Genomic DNA, 21247 nt, shown 5'->3' on the forward strand with positions numbered 1-21247 from the left:
AATAGTACAAAGACTTCTTCCTCTCCTAAACCATCTGAGAGTAATTTATCATATAACACTTACACTTCTGAATGCTTTAGTTTATATTTCCTATAAAGAAGGACTTTCTTCTACATGACCGCAATACAGCCAAAATCAGGAAATTAACATTTATGCATTATTACTGTCTAATCCAGAGACCCCATCATTATTTACCTAATTTTCATTCATGTTTTCTTTTTTCCCTTTCATAGCTAAAAGATCACAGATTGCTTTTTGTCTCTTAAGTCTCCTGAATAGTAACTAAGTCTTTCTCTGACTCTCATAACTTTGATACTTCTGAATAGTGTAGGCCAGTTATTTGTAGAATGGATTTTTATAATGTTTCCACATGATTAATTCAGATTATGTGTTTTTGGCAGGAATATCACAGAAATGATGCTATGTTCTTCTCATTGCATCCTGTCAGGTGGTACATGATTTCAACTTTTCCCATTACTGGTGATTTTACCTTGATCACTTGGTTAAGGCAGTGTCTACAAGATTTCTCCATTGGGAGGTTAATCTTTATTCCCTTTATAATCAGTAAGCATTTTGTGGGGAAGTACTTTTTATGTAAATATCTTGTTCCTCGTGCCTTTTACTCACTAATTTTAGCATTCATTGTTGTTTCTTTGCTTAATTAATCTATTAGATTGATGTCAAGTGGTGGTTTTCTAATTCCATCTTTTACATTCATCAGGTGGCGTTCCATTTGAAGGAAAAACTTTCTCCACTCCCCAATTATTTATATTAGTATGGACTAATATTGACTTACATATTAATATTTTATTTTAATGGGTCATTCCCCATTACTGTCACTTCTTGTGATGTTCATATTGTCTCAGGTTTGGCCAGTGGGACCTCTTCATGTTGGTTCTTGTGTCTTTTGACATGGTTCTATCATTGTTTGAGCACTTCTTTACTTCTGACATGACAGTATGTTCTAGGCACATCTTGAAGCATTCCTGTCTTAGCCTTAGAATAACATTTCTCCAGGGAGCCTTGATTTGTTTTCGGTGAGAATGGTATTTAGAAACCAAAGTGGACACTAGGTGTGCTCATTGTTATTAGGATGTTGCTACTTCCAGGCCCTCTCAATGTGTATAGATGCAGAGATACACACACATTCACATCTATGTCTTCTTTATATTTTGAAGTTGGTGAGGTCACACAGACACTTCTGATTTAGTATATGGATTTATGTATTAAATATAAACATACCTGTATGTATTTCTGTATCTCTCTGTCTTTGTATCTATTTATTTATCGAACCATAAACTCCTAGGAATTCCTTAGTAATTTCCCTAAACCTAGTCCAACAGCACAGGGTTCATTCTAATGTTTTTTTCTTTTTGTGTTATGACTCTCATGCCAGACAATGAGAAACCTGACTCCCATTATCCTCAATATATTTATTTGATCATTCTCTCTTATATTAACAAATCTTCTGTTGCTGCCATCCCATAATACAGAGGCCAGCCTAACCATGTTCACGCTCAGACCTCACTCTGGGTTGCTGCTGCTTCCCTGCATGTCTGCCTTTTTCTTCTTGAACCATTTTGGGGGTTTGGCACCCAGCTTCAGTCCAGAACTACCCCTTCTCCCCTCACTTTGCTCAGGTTCTTACAACTCACTTGGACACTACCTCCACTCCAACCCCCAACACTCTCATGAGCGCCAACACTACTGGGGCTCCTCTGATACTTGAGTTGGCCTGCCCCTTCTTTCCCAGGATAGATGCTAGCATGCTTGGCCCCAGCTCATGGCTTTAAGAGTAAAGTACTCAAGAAGTAAGGGAGAGAGTATAGATGAAGAATGAATTAATTTAGATATAAATCTTCTATCCAGTTAGAGTTAATTTTAGAATATGGTGAGATGTGTGTGTAATTTTTCCCCTCCCATGTGGTTTAGTCAACCTGTTCAACACTATTATTGAATAATCTATGTTCTGCACAGTGATTTGAAATACTGTTTGAATCATTATTAAATTCTTGGATATTCTTGACATTTTTTCTGTTCCATTGATGTGTCTTTCTATTCTTATTCTAGTACCACACTGTTTTAAATTATTATGGCTTTAAATACATCTTGGTACATGGTAGAACAAATTTTGTCATGTATTTCTTTTTTTAGATGAACATTGGGAGTAACAGTACAATTTTAATTTTACTGGTGCTACAGTGAAATATTATTTTGGGGAAGAATTGATCTTTTTGGAATATTGAATCTCCCCTTCCAGAAACGTGGTGTATCTATCTGTCAAATTTTTTTCCTTATATGTGTCTTGGATTCTTATGGTTGTTGGTCTGTATAGTTAACCTTAAAAAGAATAATATTCTGTTCATGAATATTCAGTATGGTTAATAGGGGACATGTAATTCTGAAATGATAGGAACAATTGGAAAACGGATTGTTGCATTTTGGAAGACATCAATCTTTTTTTTTTCTTTGGGGTGGGTGTGGGGGCACGCCATGTGGCTTGCAGGATCTTACTTCCCTGACCAGGGTTTGAACCTGTACCATGGCAGTGAAAGCACCAAGTCCTAACCACTGGATTGCCAGGGAGCTCCTCTGGAATACATCAGTCCTTAATGAGTGGTAGTAAAGGATTATGTGGAGATTATTAATAAATGTATTGGGCACTTAAAATGGACCTGCTTTGCATTGTGCTAGACGCTAAGAGTTCAGAGTTGCATAAAATACAGGGTTTATGTCCATGTGACACTTAGTCAAGTAAATATATAACTACAATGTATGAAAATAAGAGATTATAAATAATAAATCCGAATGGAGTATTATGGAACATAATGAAAGGAGGGATTATTTTTGTCTAAGGAATTGAATAAGGCACACAAAGATATTATATAAGGGCTGTGCATGATAATAAGAAATTTGACCTGTGGAAGAAAGAATCAAATAATAATTCTAGACAGAGAAAGTAGCATAAATTAGGGTAATAGGTGCAAAGGGGAGGGTGCTAGGCAGTTCAGAGAATAATAAATAATCCTGTGTGGCTGGAAGACTGTAGGATTTAGAAGAAAAAAAGGAAAATTTCTAGACTATTTGTATAGTATATCCAGTTGCAGAGCATTCACTGTGTTGATTTATGTTGTTAAATTTCCCACATCATTACATATGTAGTGACCAGTTTCTGTACCATTTGTCATCAGATTCTTGTTTTTATTTTTTGACCTCTCATATTTTCTTGTATCAATTCCTTATTTTACTAACATATACATTTTGTTAATAAATGTCAGTGGCATATGTTACCTTTAATTACGTTTCAATAATTTTTTAAAAATGGGAAGATTGGGGCAACATAGATATTTGGGAACTTTTTTGGGTGGTCTTGTGTTCTTTAGAGTCAAGGAAGCATTTAGTTTAGAAGGCTGCAATTTCCATAGAGAGTAGTTGGCAGATGATAGGTATATCCTGGATTTATCCTTTTGAATAGCTTTTATTTACTGAATGGCCATGAAGAAACGAGTGTTTATAAGTATAGGAAGGATCGTAACAGACCAACCAAACAAACTGAAAATACTATAAAACATGGTGTCGTTGAATTATAAGAGGATAACAGTAGAGGAGAACTTAGAAATTGCTAGCCCAACTTCCCTTTATCTTTTTTCTATAGGAATAGATGTGGAAAGCTATTAAGAATTTTTTTTTTCTTGAAGTCTAGTTGATTTACAAAGTTGTGTTGGTTTCAGGCATACAGTAAAGTGATTCAGTTACATCTGTGTCTGTATACACATACATACATATATATGCTTTTTCAGATTCTTTTCCATTATAGGTTATTACAAGATATTGAATATAGTTTCCTGTGCTATACAGTAGGTCCTTGTTGTTTGCCTATTTTATATATAGTAGTGTGTATATGTTAGTCCCCAATTCCAAATTTATCCCCCATGTGGGGTGTGTGTGTGTGTGTGTAGACACACACCCCATATGTTCTTTTTTTTTTTTTTTTTTTTTTTTTGTGGTATGCGGGCCTCTCACTGCTGTGGCCTCTCCCATTGCGGAGCACAGGCTCCGGACGCGCAGGCCCAGCGGCCATGGCTCACGGGCCTAGTTGCTCCGCGGCATGTGGGATCTTCCCGGACCAGGGCACGAACCCGTGACCCCTGCATCGGCAGGCGGATTCTCAACCACTGCGCCACCAGGGAAGCCCACCCCATATGTTCTTTATCCATTTATACGTCGATGGGCATTTAGGTTGCTTCCATGTCTTGGCTATTATAAATAGTGCTGCTTGGCTATCGTAAATATGAACAGTGGGGTGCATGTGTCTTTTTGAGTTATAGTTTTCTCTGGATATATGCCCAGGAGTGGGATTGCTGGATCATATGTTAACTCTATTTTTAGATTTTTAAGGAACCTCCATACTGTTCTCCATAGTGGCTGCACCAGTTTACATTTGCACCAAAAGTAAATACCTCATCTCTTGTATCTAGGCTGCTCTGTAACTTGCTTTGGCTAATAAAGTGCGTTGGAAGTAACATTGTGTGACCTCTCTCTGTGGCTTGAAGATCTGTTTCCTGAGCCCATTGTGGTGGCCCTGCCCCTTCATCCTCCTCTAATGATACCTTATGTTTAGGTTGAGGGCTGGAATATTGGGTGATTTGGTGCCACAGAGATTGGTTTCTTTCTGTGCTCTTCCTTTTACAATACTTTTGTCCTACCTGTTAGTGCTAGACTGCTGTCGTTTATTATTTGATGTTTTGGCCTTTTGATTTCTTGGTTGTTTTGGTCCAGCCTCAGTCCTTGGTGGGCTCTGTATATCTGGGCCTCAGGGTTTCACCAATTCATTGCCTCCTCCCTTTGGCAGACTTTGCTCTACATCTGTGGAAGGACTTGGGAGGGAGACAGCTTCCTGTCTCTCCCCAAGTGCTAGAAGATCTCCGATAGATTAACAGATCCTGGGGTCAGGAATTTTTCCTGCCCCTTGTTTAGGGGTAAAAGATTTTCTCCTTTGTCCTCCTAGCTATCATGGGTCTTTACTCATGCCCTGGGTGTGATGGGATTTGCTGACAATCCCCCAGACACTCAGGGCTTTTGAGAGTAGTGTCTGGGCAAGAGGTAGGATTTCATATCTTTGCCTCAGTGGCAAATAGATCCTCTCCTTCATGCCTGCACCACCAAGGGAGATCCTTTCTGGTTGTTTTGTCTCCTTGCTTCCAGTCTTCCCCAAGAGCTCCTTGTAAGTCTTCATGGAGTAGAGCCTGTGAGTGAGTGTGAACTCCTGTCTGTGGTTCCAGTGGTTCTGTACTACTGCAGTAGCCCACAATCAGCCTTTAGCAATTTGTTAAAATTTCAGCTGGTTTCTTATCTGCATGTCTTCCACCACATTTTCTTCCCTTGCTCTGTCATTAGTGGATAGTCTGAGTGTCTTGTGGTTTTTAGGCAGCTGAAGGAGAAAGTGTGTCTGCCCCTGGATTTCAAACTATTTGGTTGCCTTTGCATGTGCAAATCTTTCATAGTTTCAAGAAAAGTTGTGGGTTTTATAGTTTAAATGGCTTTTTCTTGATAGGTTTAGAGTGATGTTCTTTCAGCTCTCTACTTTTTAGGTAGAGTTGGAATTTGGCCCCTGAATCCTTTTGATACGAACACTGTTTCTTTTATTCAAAATATTAGGTCAAACTATGACTTTTTTCCCCCTTAAAATGAAAGATTTCAGGCTATAAATTTGCCTCTGAGTATAGCTTTATTCACATACTTGACACTTTATTTAGATGTGATTTTGGGATCATTTTCTCGATAATCCTCAAGTTAGTTTATAATTTTTCTTCTTGATCCTATAGCAATTTAATTGCGAAATTTAAAATTTGCAAATCACTTTTTTCCTCCTTTGATTCATGTGTCTTGGGAGCTCTTGTTGGTTGCATGTATATATGCTTATAATTGTTATATCTGTTTTATTATTATAAAATCTCTCAACAGTCTATTTTTTTGTCTGATAATAAGCCACTTGTGTTTGCTTGCCTTTTGCATGGTATATCATTTTTCATCATTTTACTTTTTTTTTTTTTTTTTTTTTTCGGTACGCGGGCCTCTCACTGCCGTGGTCTCTCCCATCGCAGAGCACAGGCTCCGGACGCACAGGCTCAGTGGCCATGGCCCACGGGCCCAGCCGCTCCGCGGCATGTGGGATCTTCCCGGACCAGGGCACAAACCCGTGTCCCCTGCATTGGCAGGTGGACTCCCAACCACTGCGCCACCAGGGAAGCCCTCATCGTTTTACTTTTAACTTACTTGTGTCTTTGGATCTAAAGTATGCATCCTATAGATGGCATATGGAACTTTTAAAAAAAATTCAGTTAATCAGTCTCTGCCTTTTGATTGGGTTATTTTCATATTCAGCGCTATTAATGTGGTTGGGTTTACATCTGCCATTTTTACTTTGTTTTCTTTCTTACTTTTTTTTTTTAATAATAACTTTTTGTTTTTGTTTTTTGGCTGTGCTGGGTCTTTGTTGTTGTGTGTGGGCTTTCTATAGTTGAGACCAATAGGGGCTACTGTTTGTTGCGGTGCGTGAGTTTCTCATTGCGGTGGCTTCTCTTGTTGCAGAGTGCAGGCTATAGGTGGCATGAGCTTCAGTAGTTGTGGCCTCGCAGGCTTTAAAGTGCAGGCTCAGGGCTTCCCTGGTGGCGCAGTGGTTGAGAATCCGCCTGCCGATGCAGGAGACGCGGGTTCGTGCCCTGGTCCGGGAGGATCCCACATGCTGCGGAGCAGCTAAGCCCGTGAGCCATGGCCGCTGGGCCTGCGCGTCCGGAGCCTGTGCTCCGCAGCGGGAGAGGCCACAACAGTGAGAGGCCCGCATACCGCAAAAAAAAAAAAAATAAAAAAATAAAGTGCAGGCTCAGTAATTGTGGCACACAGGCTTAGTTGCTCTGCAGCATGTGGAATATTCCCAGACCAGGGATTGAACCCGTGTCTCCTGAATTGGCAGTCAGATTCTCAACCACTGTGCCACCAGGGAAGTCCATTACTTTGTTTTCTTTGTCTTGTGACTACTTTTTTTCCTTCTTTGTACACTACCTTCTTTTATGTTTATAGGTGGATGTTTTCTGGTGTACCGTTTTCATTCCTTTCATGATTTTTAAATTATATTTTCTTGGGTTATTTTCTTAGTGGTTGCTCTAGGGCTTACAATATTCATCTTAACTTACCAGAATCTACTTAACTCCAGTAAGATATAGAAAATTTATAGCATTCATTTTATTTCTTTCCTCTCCACCTTTGTGCTATTATTACTATAGATATCATGTCTCTATATATACTACAAGCCCCCAAATAGTTAAAATTATTGCTTTATATAATCGTATGTTTTTTAAAGAAGCTAAGAGATGAAGACCACAGATGTATGTATAGTGTGTGTGTTTTCCTGTTTACCATTTTTATTTCTCTTCATTTCTTCCTATGGGTTCCAGTTACCACCTTGTGTTATTTCCTTACTCCAAAATAACTTTATTCCCACTCTCTTTCATTGTGTTGTCATTGTCACATATATTACATTTCTGTATGTTATAGGCCCAATAGTATAATTTATAGACATTGTTTTATGTGATTGCTTTTTTTTTTTTTTTTTTTTTGTGGTACGCGGGCCTCTCACTGCTGTGGCCTCCCCCATTGCGGAGCGCAGGCTCCGGACGCACAGGCTCAGCGGCCATGGCTCACGGGCCCAGCCGCTCCGCGGCATGTGGGATCTTCCCGGACCGGGGCACGAACCCGTGTCCCCCGCATCGGCAGGCGGACTCCCAACCACTGCGCCACCAGGGAAGCCCTATGTGATTGCTTTTTAAATTAAGAGAATGAGAAAGAAATATCTCATCATACTATCTTATCATTTCCTATATAATTACCTTTGTCAGAACTCTTTCTTTGTTTTTTAATTGGTCTATATATTTGTTTTTAAAAATTTCAGCTTTATTGAGGTATAAGTGATGGGAACTCTCTGTTTATTTGTGTGGATCGCAATTACTGTCTAGTGTCACTTAATTTTAGCCTAAGGAATTTCTTTTTGTAGTTCTTGTTAGTGAGGTTTGGAGCAACAAAGTATCTCAGTTTTTTTGGGTCTGAGAATGTTGTTATTTTGCCATTATTTCTGCAATATAGCTCTTCTGGATATAGGATTCTTGGCTGATAGTTTTGTTCTTTCAGCATTTTGAATGTTATTCCACTGCTTTCTGTCCCCTATTTTATTCCTAATGAAATCTCAGGTTTACTTGTATGTGATGATCCATTTTCCTCATTTAGCTTTCGAGGTTTTCTCTTTATTTTGCCTTTCATCATTTTGAGTGTGCATCTCTTTGTGTTTATCCTGTATGGGGTTTGTTGAGCTTTTTGGATGTGTAGGTTATTGTTTTTCATCACATTTGGGAAGTTTTCAGCCATTATTTCTTCAGGTATGGTTTCTATCCTTTTCTTTCCTCTCCTGATTTTCTCATTATACATCTGTTAATGCAGTTAATGGCATACCACGTTTCTCTGAAACTGTTCTTTAGGTAGTATAATCTAAAAAATCTGTTCGTTAGATTGTATAATCTCTGTTGATCTATTTGATTCTTTCCCTGCTGCCAACTCAAATCTACTGTTGAGCCGTTTTAGTGAGTTTTAGTGAGTTTTAAACTCGAGAATTTCTATTTGGTTGGTTTTGGTCTCCTAAGTCCAACATCTTGATTCCCTGCAAAGACAGTTATCGATGCCTGCTTTTTTTTTCCTCTTATGAATGGGTCATACTTTTCTCTTTCTTTACATGTCTTATAATTTTTTGTTGAAAATTAGACATTTTATTTATTTTTTTGGCTGTGTTGGGTCTTAGTAGCAGCACACAGGATCTTTGTGGAGGCATGTGGGATCTTTTTCATTAAGGCACGTAGTCTGCTCAGGTTTCTCACTAGTTGTGGCGCACCGGTTTTTTTTTTTTTCTTTCTCTCTATCTAGTTCTGATGCGTGTGCTCTGTAGTTTGTGGTATGTGGGCTCTCTCGTTGAGGCACGTGAGCTCAATAGTTGTGGCATGTGGGCTTAATTGCCCTGTGGCATGTGGGATCTTAGTTCTTCTACCAGGGATTGAACCCATGTCCCCTGCATTGGAAGGTGGCTTCTTTACCACTGGACCACCAGGGAAGTCCCTAAAAATTAGACATTTTAGATAGGATAGCCACTCTAGAGAATGAGTCTTCCTTCTCATTGTAGAGACAGAACCTCTGCACTAGTGCTCTGGAACTGAGGATGGTGACAGCACTCTGCTTCTCCTGAAGAGGCACATGTACTCTGACAGGGTGCTGGAAGGAGGGAAGGGTATAGTAGCCCAGTGTATCCCTCCTAGCATGGAACTTCCATTCTGCTAGCAAGCTGGGGAAGGAATGATAGGGCCCCAGGAATCTTGGCCTGTTTTTAGGGTGGGAAGTTATGAGTGGGAGCTACCAGGATGAGTAGTAGTATGAGAGTCACTGGAGACCTGGCCCTCCTTGGGTAAAATTGTAGCCTTAGACTAGGATCTGTGGAGAGAGGGAGCCCTTATCTTCTTGACAGTGCCACCCAGAAAGGAACTTCCATCACAGGAAGCAGTATGTGGTGGTGGTGATGGGGGCAGATCATGGCTCAAATGCCACCAACTCTCACTGTTCTTATTGAGATTTAGTAGATTGTCTTGGGTAAAATATTGTTTTCTGCATGTCTTTAGGACAATTTTCAGAGACTTTATTATTTTTATTTTATTAAAGTGTAATTGATATACAGTACCATATAAGTTACAGATTTACAATATAGTAACTCATAATTATTAAAGGTTATATTCCATTTAGAGTTATTATAAAATATTTGTTATATTCCCTGTGTTGTACCATATATCCTTGTAGCTTATTCTATACAGAGACTTTAAATGGTTCTTTTTCACCTATGAAATGGCCTAACTTCTTTAAAAAAAAAATCTGTCATAATTTTATTGAGTGGTCAAATGATGGTGTCTTTTCACTGTCAGCTCTGTTGGAAGTTACTGAGATATTCTTTGAGGCCTATTTGCATATTTTCCCTGAATTTTGCCATTTAAAATGTTACTGTTTTGGGACTTCTCTGGTGGTGCAGTGGTTGGGAGTCTGCCTGCCAATGCAGGGGACATGGGTTTGAGCCCTGGTCCGGGAAGATCCCACATGCTGTGGAACAGCTAAGCCCAAATGCCACAAGTACTGAGCCTGCGCTCTAGAGCCCATGAGCCACACTGCTGAGCCTGTGTGCAACAACTGCTGAAGCCCATGAGCCTAAAGCCCGTGCTCCTCAACAAGAGAAGCCACTACAATGAGAAGCCTGTGCACCACAATGAAGAGTAACCCCCGCTCACCGCAACTAGAGAAAGTCTGCGTGCAGCACCGAAGACCCAATGCAGCTAAAAATAAATAAATTAAATAAATAAAATTTTTAAAAGTTACTGTTTCAATCTGCTCTGTACTTTTCTTTTTAAAATTTTATTGATCATTTATAGGCTAAAATATGTATGTTAAATGCTTCCATTGTAATTGTTTGATACTGCCTTCTGGTAATTTGAACAGTTAGAGATGTGCTTTTTAAAAATTAATTAATTAATGAATTTGGCTGCATCAGGTCTAAGTTGCGGCATGTGGGATCTTTTGTTGCGGTGAGTGGGCTTCTCTCTAATTGTGGCATGTGGACTCTAGAGTGCGTGGGCTCAGTAGTTGCAGCACGCGGGCTTAGTTTTGTTGCAGCGAGCGAGCTCTTTGTTGCGGTGTTTGGGCTTCTCTCTAGTTGTGGTGTGCAGGCTTCTCTCTAGTTATGGTGCGGGCTGTAGAGTGTGCAGGCTCAGTAGCTGTGGCACGTGTGCTTAGTTTGCCCCGTGGTACATGGGATCTTAGTTCCCCAACCAGGGCTCAAACTCACGTCCCCTGCATTGGAAGGTGGATTCTCAGCCACTGGACCACCAGGGAGGTCTCTAGAGATGCTCTTATTCAGTGTGTCTAGGTTAGTTTTGTTGTAACTAAGGATTTTACTTTTTAGAGATGTAGAATAATTTTTGTAATTCAGTTCAGTCTGAATCCATGTCTTTCAGCAGAGGAGTTGAAATTCATTTACTAATATACTTTACTGTATATTAGGCTTTTTTTGAAACTGTGTTCTTATCAATATTGTTGAATGGTGTTATTTGGCACCACAGTGCATAGTGGCGGAAACTTCTCCAAGTTTAAAAATTCATGTGGTCCTATTGAAGTTTGCTAGGTTATACCTTGTTACTGTTCAGAAGTTGGTTTCTTTTTAGAATTGTATCATCTGAGTGTATGTAGTTAGGCATTAATTTTTGTATACTCAACTTAGTTGATAATTTTATTCATTATACACTTGTAGATTGCCATTTTTATAATTTAGTCTTTCATGAAAAAGTGGTACTGTCTATCAGCTGTTTTCATCTGGGAGAAGGACCAGATAGATGTCAAGTTGCTGTGAGTGTTCATTGGCCAGTACCTCTTGGGGGCATCTCTGATCTCCTAAAGTGTCTTCCTCCCAGGCCTATTATGTCAGGTTGGCAGGGCTGAATGATAGGTCATGTGGGATTCTTGTGGACAGTTGAAATGACCTAAACCTTGCTCACTCATTTAGGACTGTCCTTCACCTCTAAGTCCCAACTTCCTATTCAACCTCCTTTATTTATGCTTCCAGCAGAAAAGAAAGACAAACCTCTTTTTACACCTTTGTTACAGGAATCAGTTAAAGATTGGTGAGGAGGAGTATATTAATACTGAGGTAGGGTAGGCTGTGTCCTGCCCTCTGGCCTCCGTTCCTGTGAAGAGTCTTCCTATCTTGTGGGGTTTTTGAGTCTAAGGAAACACTGCCTTGTGAAATCGTACTAGGACTGTTTACGTATGTATTGATGTTTTCATGCTTGTAAAAATTAGATTATAGTCAGGAAAAAAATGAATTCATGATTTGGAGTAGGTGAGATAGTAAACCTGATCTTGACTTCTGAAAGTAACTATAAAATCCATATTTGTGTGAAGCACTCGTAAAGTTCTTGCTTTCATTTCAATTTGTTTTGTTTCTTTACCCTAAGACTTGCTACATTTGTGATGAACAAGGAAGAGAAAGCAAAGCAGCCACTGGTGCTTGCATGACATGTAATAAACATGGATGTCGACAGGCTTTCCATGTGACATGGTAAGTATGTTTCTGTCATTGTACAGAAGTGAAATTGGGAATACCTTGTAAGTTAAAAACTTAGGTACCCAAATATTATTAAAGTAAATTTTGTTGGGATAGTGTCTATGTTTATATTTACTGTAATAAAGATAATTCTAATAATTGAGTGTATTTATCAGAGTCCAGTAGGTGGACCCTGGTTCTAGTGTCTTATTCAGTTACATTTTGTTTAAAATACTTCTGTTGGTTACCTACCCTTGGATTTGTCATTAGGATTAAAAGAGCTGATGTAGATAAATTTAGTGCAGTGCCTGAAATACTAGTAAGGATTTTATGAATGATAGCATTTTTTAACTGTCTGTGTTTCAAAAGGGGAAAAAAAGCAATCGCCATCATTCTCAGTATTATAGTGGCTGTTCCCTTAAAAAGTTACTTAAATGTTTTTTTAAATAACATTGTATTTTTATTTTGTTCATGTTTCTTTTCAGTTTTTATCCATGTACCTATTTGTTGCATAATTTTTTAAAATCACAGTTTAAATGTAACACTGTTTTTTGATAATTTTTTCATCAAAAATTTTGGTAAGATGATATAGTCCACTAGCAACATGGGAATGGCTGCATTATATCCTATCAAATGTTAGTATTTTATTTAATGTTTCACCAATTTCTAACACATTGTTTCCAAATTGTTTTATAATATGTGGTGCTGTAAAGAACATTTTGTGCATTCAACAAACATAAATGTAATTTCCTTAGAATAGTAACTAATGATAATTAATAGCTATTATGTGTTGAGTATTTACTGTGAAGTGGGCACAGTTCCATGGAGTCAGATTTCAGGGCAAAAACTGTGAACATTATTATTGTTCTTAACACGTGTTACTAAATTTTTGGAGGCAGTGTAAATTGATACTAAAACTTGTACTTATATTTTTTTTGAGCATAAAATTTCAAAAGCATAAATTATCCTAAAACAAAACATTCAACATAATAGACAACAATTAAAAATAAAAGTTTGGCGAGACTTCCCTGGTAGTCCAGTAGTTAAGACTCCACGCTTCCACTGCAGGGGGCACAGATTCGATCCCTGGTTGGGGAATTAAGATCCCACATGCTGTGCGGCCAAAAAAATATAAATAAAATAAAAAATAAAAGTTTGGGAATAACTCATGTAGTTATTAATTTTAAAAATCAGTCTATATTTGGCAGCCAGTATAGGAACAGGCTTTATTTCCTGAGCTTTTAGTATGTGGATTTATGAAGTCCATTTTAGATTACTTTTGGGGAATGGAAAATATATATTTTTTAATATTCTTTTGACGGCGCTGTGTCTTAGTTGTTTTATGCAGGATCTTCATTTCAGCCTGCTGGATCTTTAGTTGCGGCATGCGGGATCTTTTAGTTACAGTATGTGGGATCTTTAGTTGTGGCATGTGGGATGTAAATCCCTGACCAGGGATTGAACCTGGGCCCCCTGTGTTGGAAGCATGGCGTCTTAGCCACTGGACCACCAGAGAAGTCCCATGGAAAAGATTTTTGTTTCTTTTAAATTCTCTTAATTGAAAAATGGGCAGAAGACCTAAAGAGACATTTCTTCAAAGAAGAAATATAGGTGGCCAGTAGGTACGTGAAAAGATGCTCAAATCACTAATTATTAGAGAAATGCAAATCAAAACTACAATGAGGTACCACCTCATATCAGTCAGAATGGCCATCATTAAAAAGTCTACAAATAACTAATGCTGGAGGGGGTGTAGAGAAAAGGGAACCCTCCTACACTGTTTGTGGGAATGTAAGTTGGTACAGCCACTGTGGAAAACAGTATAGAGGTTCCTCAGAAAACCACAACTTGAATTACTGTATGGTCCAGCATTCCCACTCCTGAGAATATATCCAGACAAAACTGTATAATTCAAAAATATACATGCACCCCTACGTTCATAGCAGCGCTAGTCACAATAGCCAAGACATGGAAACACCCTAAATGTCCATTGACAGATGAATGGATAAAGAAGATGTGGTGTGTGCGCGCGCGCGCACACACACACACACACACACACACACACACACACACACACAGTGGAATACTACTCAGCCATAAAAAGGAATGAAAGAATGCCATTTGCAGCAACATGGATGCAACTAGAGATTATAATACTAAGCAAAGTAATGCAGAAAAAGAGAAAGACAAATGCCATAGGATATCACTTATATGTAGAATCTAAAACATGACACAAAACAGAAACAGAATCAGGGACATAGATAATAGACTGGTGGTTTCCAAGGGGGAGGGGGATGGTTTGGGAGTTTGGGATTAGTATATGCAGGCTGGTATATATGGAATGGATAAACACCAAGATCCTGCTGTATAGCACAGGGAACTATATTCAGTATCCTGTGATAAACCATCATGGAAAAGAATGTACATATATGTATAACTGAGTCACTTTGCTGTAGTACCTTAGTAATTAACACAACATTGTAATCCAGCTATACCTCAATAAAAAATAAAAAGAATTCTCTTAATATTGTATTTAAATTTCCAAAGATGAAAGACCTTTTTTGGGTATGAGATACATACTAGTACTTTAATTTTGGAATGTTAAAAGTGGAAGGTCAAATTGACAAGATAATGATTCTAAACTTAAGCACTTTGCGTTTTTAAAAAATATGAATATCATAGCTTTAGGTTTCAGTTCCATTTCTTCCATTGTTTTTGACTAGAAAAACACAGCTTACATTTCTCTTACCTACTGTACTATGGTATGACTTGAAGCATTTTCCTTCTAACAGTATGTAATCTGCATCATATGTCATGTCAGCCCTTTAGATGCCTGGCCTTTCCAAATGTACCTGTGGTGGAGATTGAAATAGTAAAATGAAGTGTTATGTTTGGGGTGTGGGGATATCTTAAAAGAAATTTAATGTCTACTTGGTGACATAAAACGTAAATAAATCTTCATCCTTGTTAGAGATGGATGAAAAGTTTATTTTAAACCATGTATATAACTTAAAAAATATATCAGTCATAGGATGGGATGAAATGTTCTTGGTCTCAGCTATAATGAAGCCTTTTATTTTCCCTTTTTCTCTTAGGAGACGTAAGGTTTTCTTATAAACCCTACATGCTTGGAAGTGAATTTTAAGTTTTATCTATCTATCTATAATATATATAGATAGATAGATATACACACACCATGGTTTGAAATTTTGTTGATACACTTGGCTTTTTTTTTCAGTGCTCAGTTTGCAGGACTACTTTGTGAAGAAGAAGGTAATGGTGCAGATAACGTCCAATACTGTGGCTACTGTAAATATCATTTCAGTAAGCTGGTAAGAATTTGTCTTGAATTTAACTTTAAAATGATAATAGTTAGTTTTGACAATAGAGTTGAGTCTTTTATAGAAAAGGCATAATAGCCATTACTTTTTTTGGTTGTTTGTGCTTCAGATTAAGTTTGCTTAGCGTGTTCTTTGTTGGGAATTAAAAGCTCTAGTAATTTTAAAAGATTTTGCTTTGCCTTGGGTTCATTTATAAAGGTGAATATTCTAAAATATTCTACTTTAGAGTATATATTAATAGTTAATAGTAAATGTTGGTATACATTTAGTAGAAAATACAAATGTGTAAAGAACTGTTTGTAATTTACCACCGTTTTCAGTTAATTTAATTTTTGATGTTTGATTATGTATTTTGTGATTCTCTATCACTTGTTTCTCATCTTTTTGCTTTATTACTATTACCCATTTAATTATTTATTTTCATTTTTATTTACTCGGAGATGGTAAACTTGAAACAAGGCTCTTTTGTAACTTCTTGGTTAAAGATCTTGAGAAAAATATATTTAAATACAACTTTGGAAATATTTTAGATTTGATCACTCTTTACTGTCACATAGTAGCATGGATCAGTTAGTATTATTTGATTAACCATTATGTATTTTGTGTCCATGTTCCTTTGACAGGTCAATATTTCCTTAACGCCCCATTGTCTATTTCTCAGTCTTCAGTGGTATCAGATTTGTATACTGAAAATTTAAGGCTTCTTTGTTTTTCTTTAGTATCTTATTGTTACCTCTCCCCTGTGAATTGGGCTATTTCTTTCCTTTTTAAAAATAAATAATATCATTAGGGGCCCCTTTCTTAAGAAATGAGCAGCTCATGACTCCAGTATTCTGGTTCATGCATATAAAATATTTAAGATTGTACATATATATTGTTTAATATTGAAGACTTATTTTAATATTGAAGATTTATTTTAATGACTGTCAAAGAACATTGAAGTGTACTAAGAGAAATCTTGAGATAGTAAAATTGAAAATTTGCTTTAGGATGTTAAAACCACATTGGAATGTTCATTTTCTAAATCAGAGATGATATAGATAAAATATAGAAATAATGAAAGTTGATTTTGAACTTGGTATAAATAGAATTTTTTCATTGTTACTTATTAATATGCTGTTATACCATTTGGTGGTTGGGGAAAAGTCTGTTTAATAATTTAATAAGATTGTATAAGATCTATGTTTGCATGGAATTTGATCATCTTTTATAGTCACTTTTATCTAGTTTAATTAGTTATGGTACCCCACCAAATTTTAACACCTCCAGTAACTCTGTCATACTTTATTATGAATCTGTGTAAGTATTTTAAATAGAAATGTGTAATAGTTTTAGTAATGCTTTGAAAAATGCATGGGTGTAATGCTGACATTTCCTTTCATTTTTTTTTTTCTGTATGAACTGCAGAGACAAATTTTTAGAAAATCATATGCCTTAATACTGAACGTATGAGATTAAAAGGCTTCTTGCTTTTCTTAGTGGCATAAAGTAACTCTTCAGATATTTTCTTTTCTTTTCTTCTGGTCTTGGCATCCTTTTTCAATATGGCATTCTCTATTTTTGGTTGAAACATTTTTAGTTTTTTAAACCAGACATTGAAAACTATAGTTGATCTCTTTAATGAGGTGGTTTTGTAATAAAATGACAAATAAGCTACTGCTTGTTTGAAAATATAGTCTGTTTTCACACTTTTTAATAAATATACAAAAACATGGCATTAATGTTAGATTTAGGGTTAGATTTTCCTTTATAATGCAATATATAATATATGGATGGTGTCTGGATTATATAGTTTGAAATAGACTTTTTTTTTCCTTCAGTAGACATTTTACAGTACTTCACACTTGAATTGGTTTAAACCTAACAAAAAATATTTCAAATTTCATATACATATACCTATATGTATACATATTTTCTTTTTTAGAAAAAGAGCAAACGGGGATGTAATAGGTCATATGATCAAAGTTTAAGTGATTCTTCCTCTCACTCTCAGGATAAACATCATGAGAAAGAGAAAAAAGTAAGTGGATTTGTTGTTGCTAAATATGTAGCACATCTACTTAATAGACTTTTTTTTCCCATTTTTAGATAAAATTAAGTTCTTGATAGCTGAATGAAGACATTGAAATATTGAAAAATTTTGGCTAATACAGAGTATTAAGTCAAAGAGTAGGTTTAAAATAATATGCCATATTTGTGAATATGGTTGTACCCATTTCAACTGAAAATTTAAAATATTGAAAACTTGATTGAAGGCATGTGAGGGCTTTCTTGCATGTGTTACTCTGGTCATCTTCTGAAATCTTTGGGTAACTTTAGCAATAATGGTTTGTTGCTAGTTATTATTAACTGATTATTTCACATGTAAGTAAAAATCTCATCAGCCTTTTCCCTTTATAATATAGAACAATTTTGAAGTTCTATATATTCTTGACTGTTACTTTTTCCCCAGCGGTGCTAATGGTTTATTATTTTTTTAATGACCAGATGTCATACCATTTGTTTGAGAATATTCTGTCTTTTAATTAAAACACTAAAAGCTTGCCTAATACTAATCTGTCTCTTCTTCTGACTTACCTGTTTTCTGCTTACATTTTTACTTATTGTAAAGGATATGAGTAATTTTTAGTAAACTAATGATAAGTAGTGTAGAATCGGTTCATAGGACATATTGCCCACATAGGAAAAGGATACTGCTATGGATTGTTTTCAACAAAGTGAAGGTACAAAGGACTTCTTCAATTAGGAAAGAATATTACTTTTAAACAGTTGGTATAAACTAGTTTGGAAGATATTTCTACAGATTGTGTGAAAAACTAAATCACTTTAACATTTTCATGTTTGTAAATACTTAGGAATTTGGTTAGAATTTGTTTTCTTTTTTCAAGGTAAACATTTTGAAAGCTTAAATTTTTTGTTTTGAGATTAATTTTCCAATTATTAGTAATACTTATAACTATATTCTCCTTCCAAACATTTGTTAGGTTTATATATTTTTGGTAGGTCTTCGGCAACAAGTACACATACTCATTTTGAGTTCTTTAACGGGGCGGTTTTGTGATAGTGACAATAGTAGGGTTTGATTTTGCTGTTTATTGTTGTTTGCGTTGCTCATGGAAAAATAGCAGATTTGGTTTAATTAGCAGTTTTTGTAACAAGCGTTGTGAGATTTTATTTAAGCTTTTTAAACATGATTGAGGAAGTCTTAGGTAGGGCTTATTATAAATTGTGAAAAGGGAAGTCATACCAATGATGTTCTTATATTCTGCCATTTCATGAGCATTATCTTGTTTAAAGAAGTATTTGCTGTATGACCATATTTATCTTAGTCTATGCCCTGTCATGTTATTTTTAATGGACAATTATTAAATGTAGTACAGTGTTTAACTGGTGACTATATTTATTTATTAATCTTTTTTTCCCTCTAGGAATGAATTAAAGTTTTCATTTTATGAGTTTTTGCAGTTATTGAATAATGTATTAAAAAACAATGTGTTAAGTTAGTCAAACTTGTTTAACTTTAAATTCTAGCAGTTGGTATTTTCATTAGTATGTAAATACTATTTGAATTTTTTAGCACGTATAAGTTTAGTACAACTTGATTTTGTTGTCAGACTTAAAATCAGTTTGTGCATTTTATTTTCTAATAATTAAGATTTTCTGATAATCTATAAAGGCTGTGAGATAAACATACTATAAATTTATTATTATTGTTAGACTTGTTTGCTTGCCTTAGGAATATTTGGGGAGGGACTTTTTTATTATGATATGATGTTAAGTGATAACGTAGCTGTAAAGATTGGGTGTTAGAGACTGTCTTTCTCTTCATCCCTCCTTACCTCTTTTAAGATTTTAACATCTAATAGGGTTGTCTTGAACATATGCATATCATGTTATAACATGGTATGCATATATATCATGTTATATATGTTTTGACAAGTAGTACTTATAATCTATTTGGATTTTGCTAATTTAAAATACTATATATTATGAACTAAATTTTGGTGATATTGTTCATAAGATATGTTAGAATCATGTTCCCTGTGAATTCTTTTATCTGTGTTCATTCTGTCACATGTTTATTAAGTTATAAATAAGTGATGATAAAGAATATTTAATACTAAATATGGTATTATCCAACTCACTTATTTTTAAATGAAATCAATTTATAAGTTAACTTTTTATATATAACTACAAGAAGATTAAAAAAATATTGGACTGGCCAAAAAGTTCATTTGGGTTTTCCGTAAGATACAAAAACCTGAATGAACTTTTTGGCCAACCCAATACTTAGCCTTTGCTTTTCAGAGAATTTCTATGTGGCCCAAGATATATTATTACTGGTTAGATATTAACTGTGAAATGCCAGCAAGGAGAGAGGAAAAGCTAATGGTGAGATATACCTTTGAATTAGGGACAGTTTCTCTAAAAATTGGCATATATATTTTTAAAAGAATCAAAGTACATGTTTGAAATGCATGAAAAGCTATGCATATTATAGGAGGGGCTTAATGCAATCATGAAATAGTTTGGATTGTGAATTACTGTTTAAGAAGAATATCTTCTAAGACTATTAATGTCAATTAATGCTCATTGTAAAATAGAATTTTTTTTTAAGCCTAGTGTTTTTGTGTTTACAGAAGCACTGCCATAGAGTGAGATGTGGGCAAGAGTTAGGAAATGGAGATGCATATTAGACTTGGAGACATGCTATTGTTTTGTGAGGCTCCGAGCTTCAGAAAGGATTTTTTTTCTAAAGGCTAAGTTGGAGGTCATCATTTAGAAATCAGTGGTTATTTATTGCACTGAGATAATCTGTACCAGTTCTTTTGATCCTCACTTTATCCTCTTCCCACTCATCAATGTTAACTTATATTGTATCAGTTATAGTATTATGCTATACTAGACTTACAATACTTGACAACCACATTATTATTAGTGGCAGTGTATCTTATGGAAATTTACTCAGTTCCAAATAGGTATGACAGAAATCCAGCTGTCCTCTACTATGATTTAGAGGGATTTATCTCCCATTCTGTACTCCACCCCCTTACTTGCCCTTGGTTCCATTCTGTTATTAATAACTGACAACAGATGAAGGAGTTATTGCTAGTGTAAATACTGTTAGGGTGCTTTGGGAGGTTGGGGGAGATAGGCTTTTTGGTTAGTGTTTTGTGAACCTCAGGGAATTGACTGGACTTCCCTTTTGTTTAGCACTCTTCATTTCTTCGAAGAGAACTGGGCTACTTCTTTGGTCCTTGGAGGAATAAAACTCTCATCAATCACAGAGCTGTCATTACTTCTCTGTATTTTTTTTTTTTTTTTTTAAGTTTTCAGTTTTGAGAGTCACCTGTCTCTCTCACCCCCCCCACACACACCCTTTTTGTACTTCCCTTTGGAAATCTTCCACTCACCTGTCTCTCTCTCTCTCTCCCTCTCTCTCTCTCTCTCTCTCACACACACACACACACACACACACACCCTTTTTGTACTTCCCTTTGGAAATCTTCCACTCACCTGTCTCTCTCTCTCTCTCTCTCTCTCTCTCTCTCTCTCTCTCTCTCTCACACACACACACACCCTTTTTGTACTTCCCTTTGGAAATCTTCCACTCAGGTTAAAGCTTTAAGCTTCTACGTGTGTTAAGAGAGGGGAGAGGGCAGGGCTTTGCAGGAACAGTAATATAGAATGTTTGGAGTGTGTGTTTGGTGGAGCCGAAGAGTAACAAGAGATG

The 21247-nt window shown here is 36.2% G+C and overlaps 1 protein-coding gene across 1 annotated transcript in view; it reads left to right on the plus strand.

Moving 5' to 3' along the window:
• Nucleotides 1-21247, plus strand: part of MLLT10 (MLLT10 histone lysine methyltransferase DOT1L cofactor) — a 282550-nt gene that overhangs the window by 96908 nt on the left and 164395 nt on the right. The window contains exons 6-8 of the mRNA XM_067030386.1: nucleotides 12084-12187; nucleotides 15411-15504; nucleotides 17438-17533. Of these exons, the coding sequence (XP_066886487.1) occupies nucleotides 12084-12187; nucleotides 15411-15504; nucleotides 17438-17533 (294 nt within the window). The remainder of the gene's footprint in view (nucleotides 1-12083; nucleotides 12188-15410; nucleotides 15505-17437; nucleotides 17534-21247) is intronic.

This window comes from Kogia breviceps, chromosome 3 (genome assembly GCF_026419965.1).
Source record: "Kogia breviceps isolate mKogBre1 chromosome 3, mKogBre1 haplotype 1, whole genome shotgun sequence".
Classification (NCBI taxonomy): Eukaryota; Metazoa; Chordata; class Mammalia; order Artiodactyla; family Physeteridae; genus Kogia; species Kogia breviceps.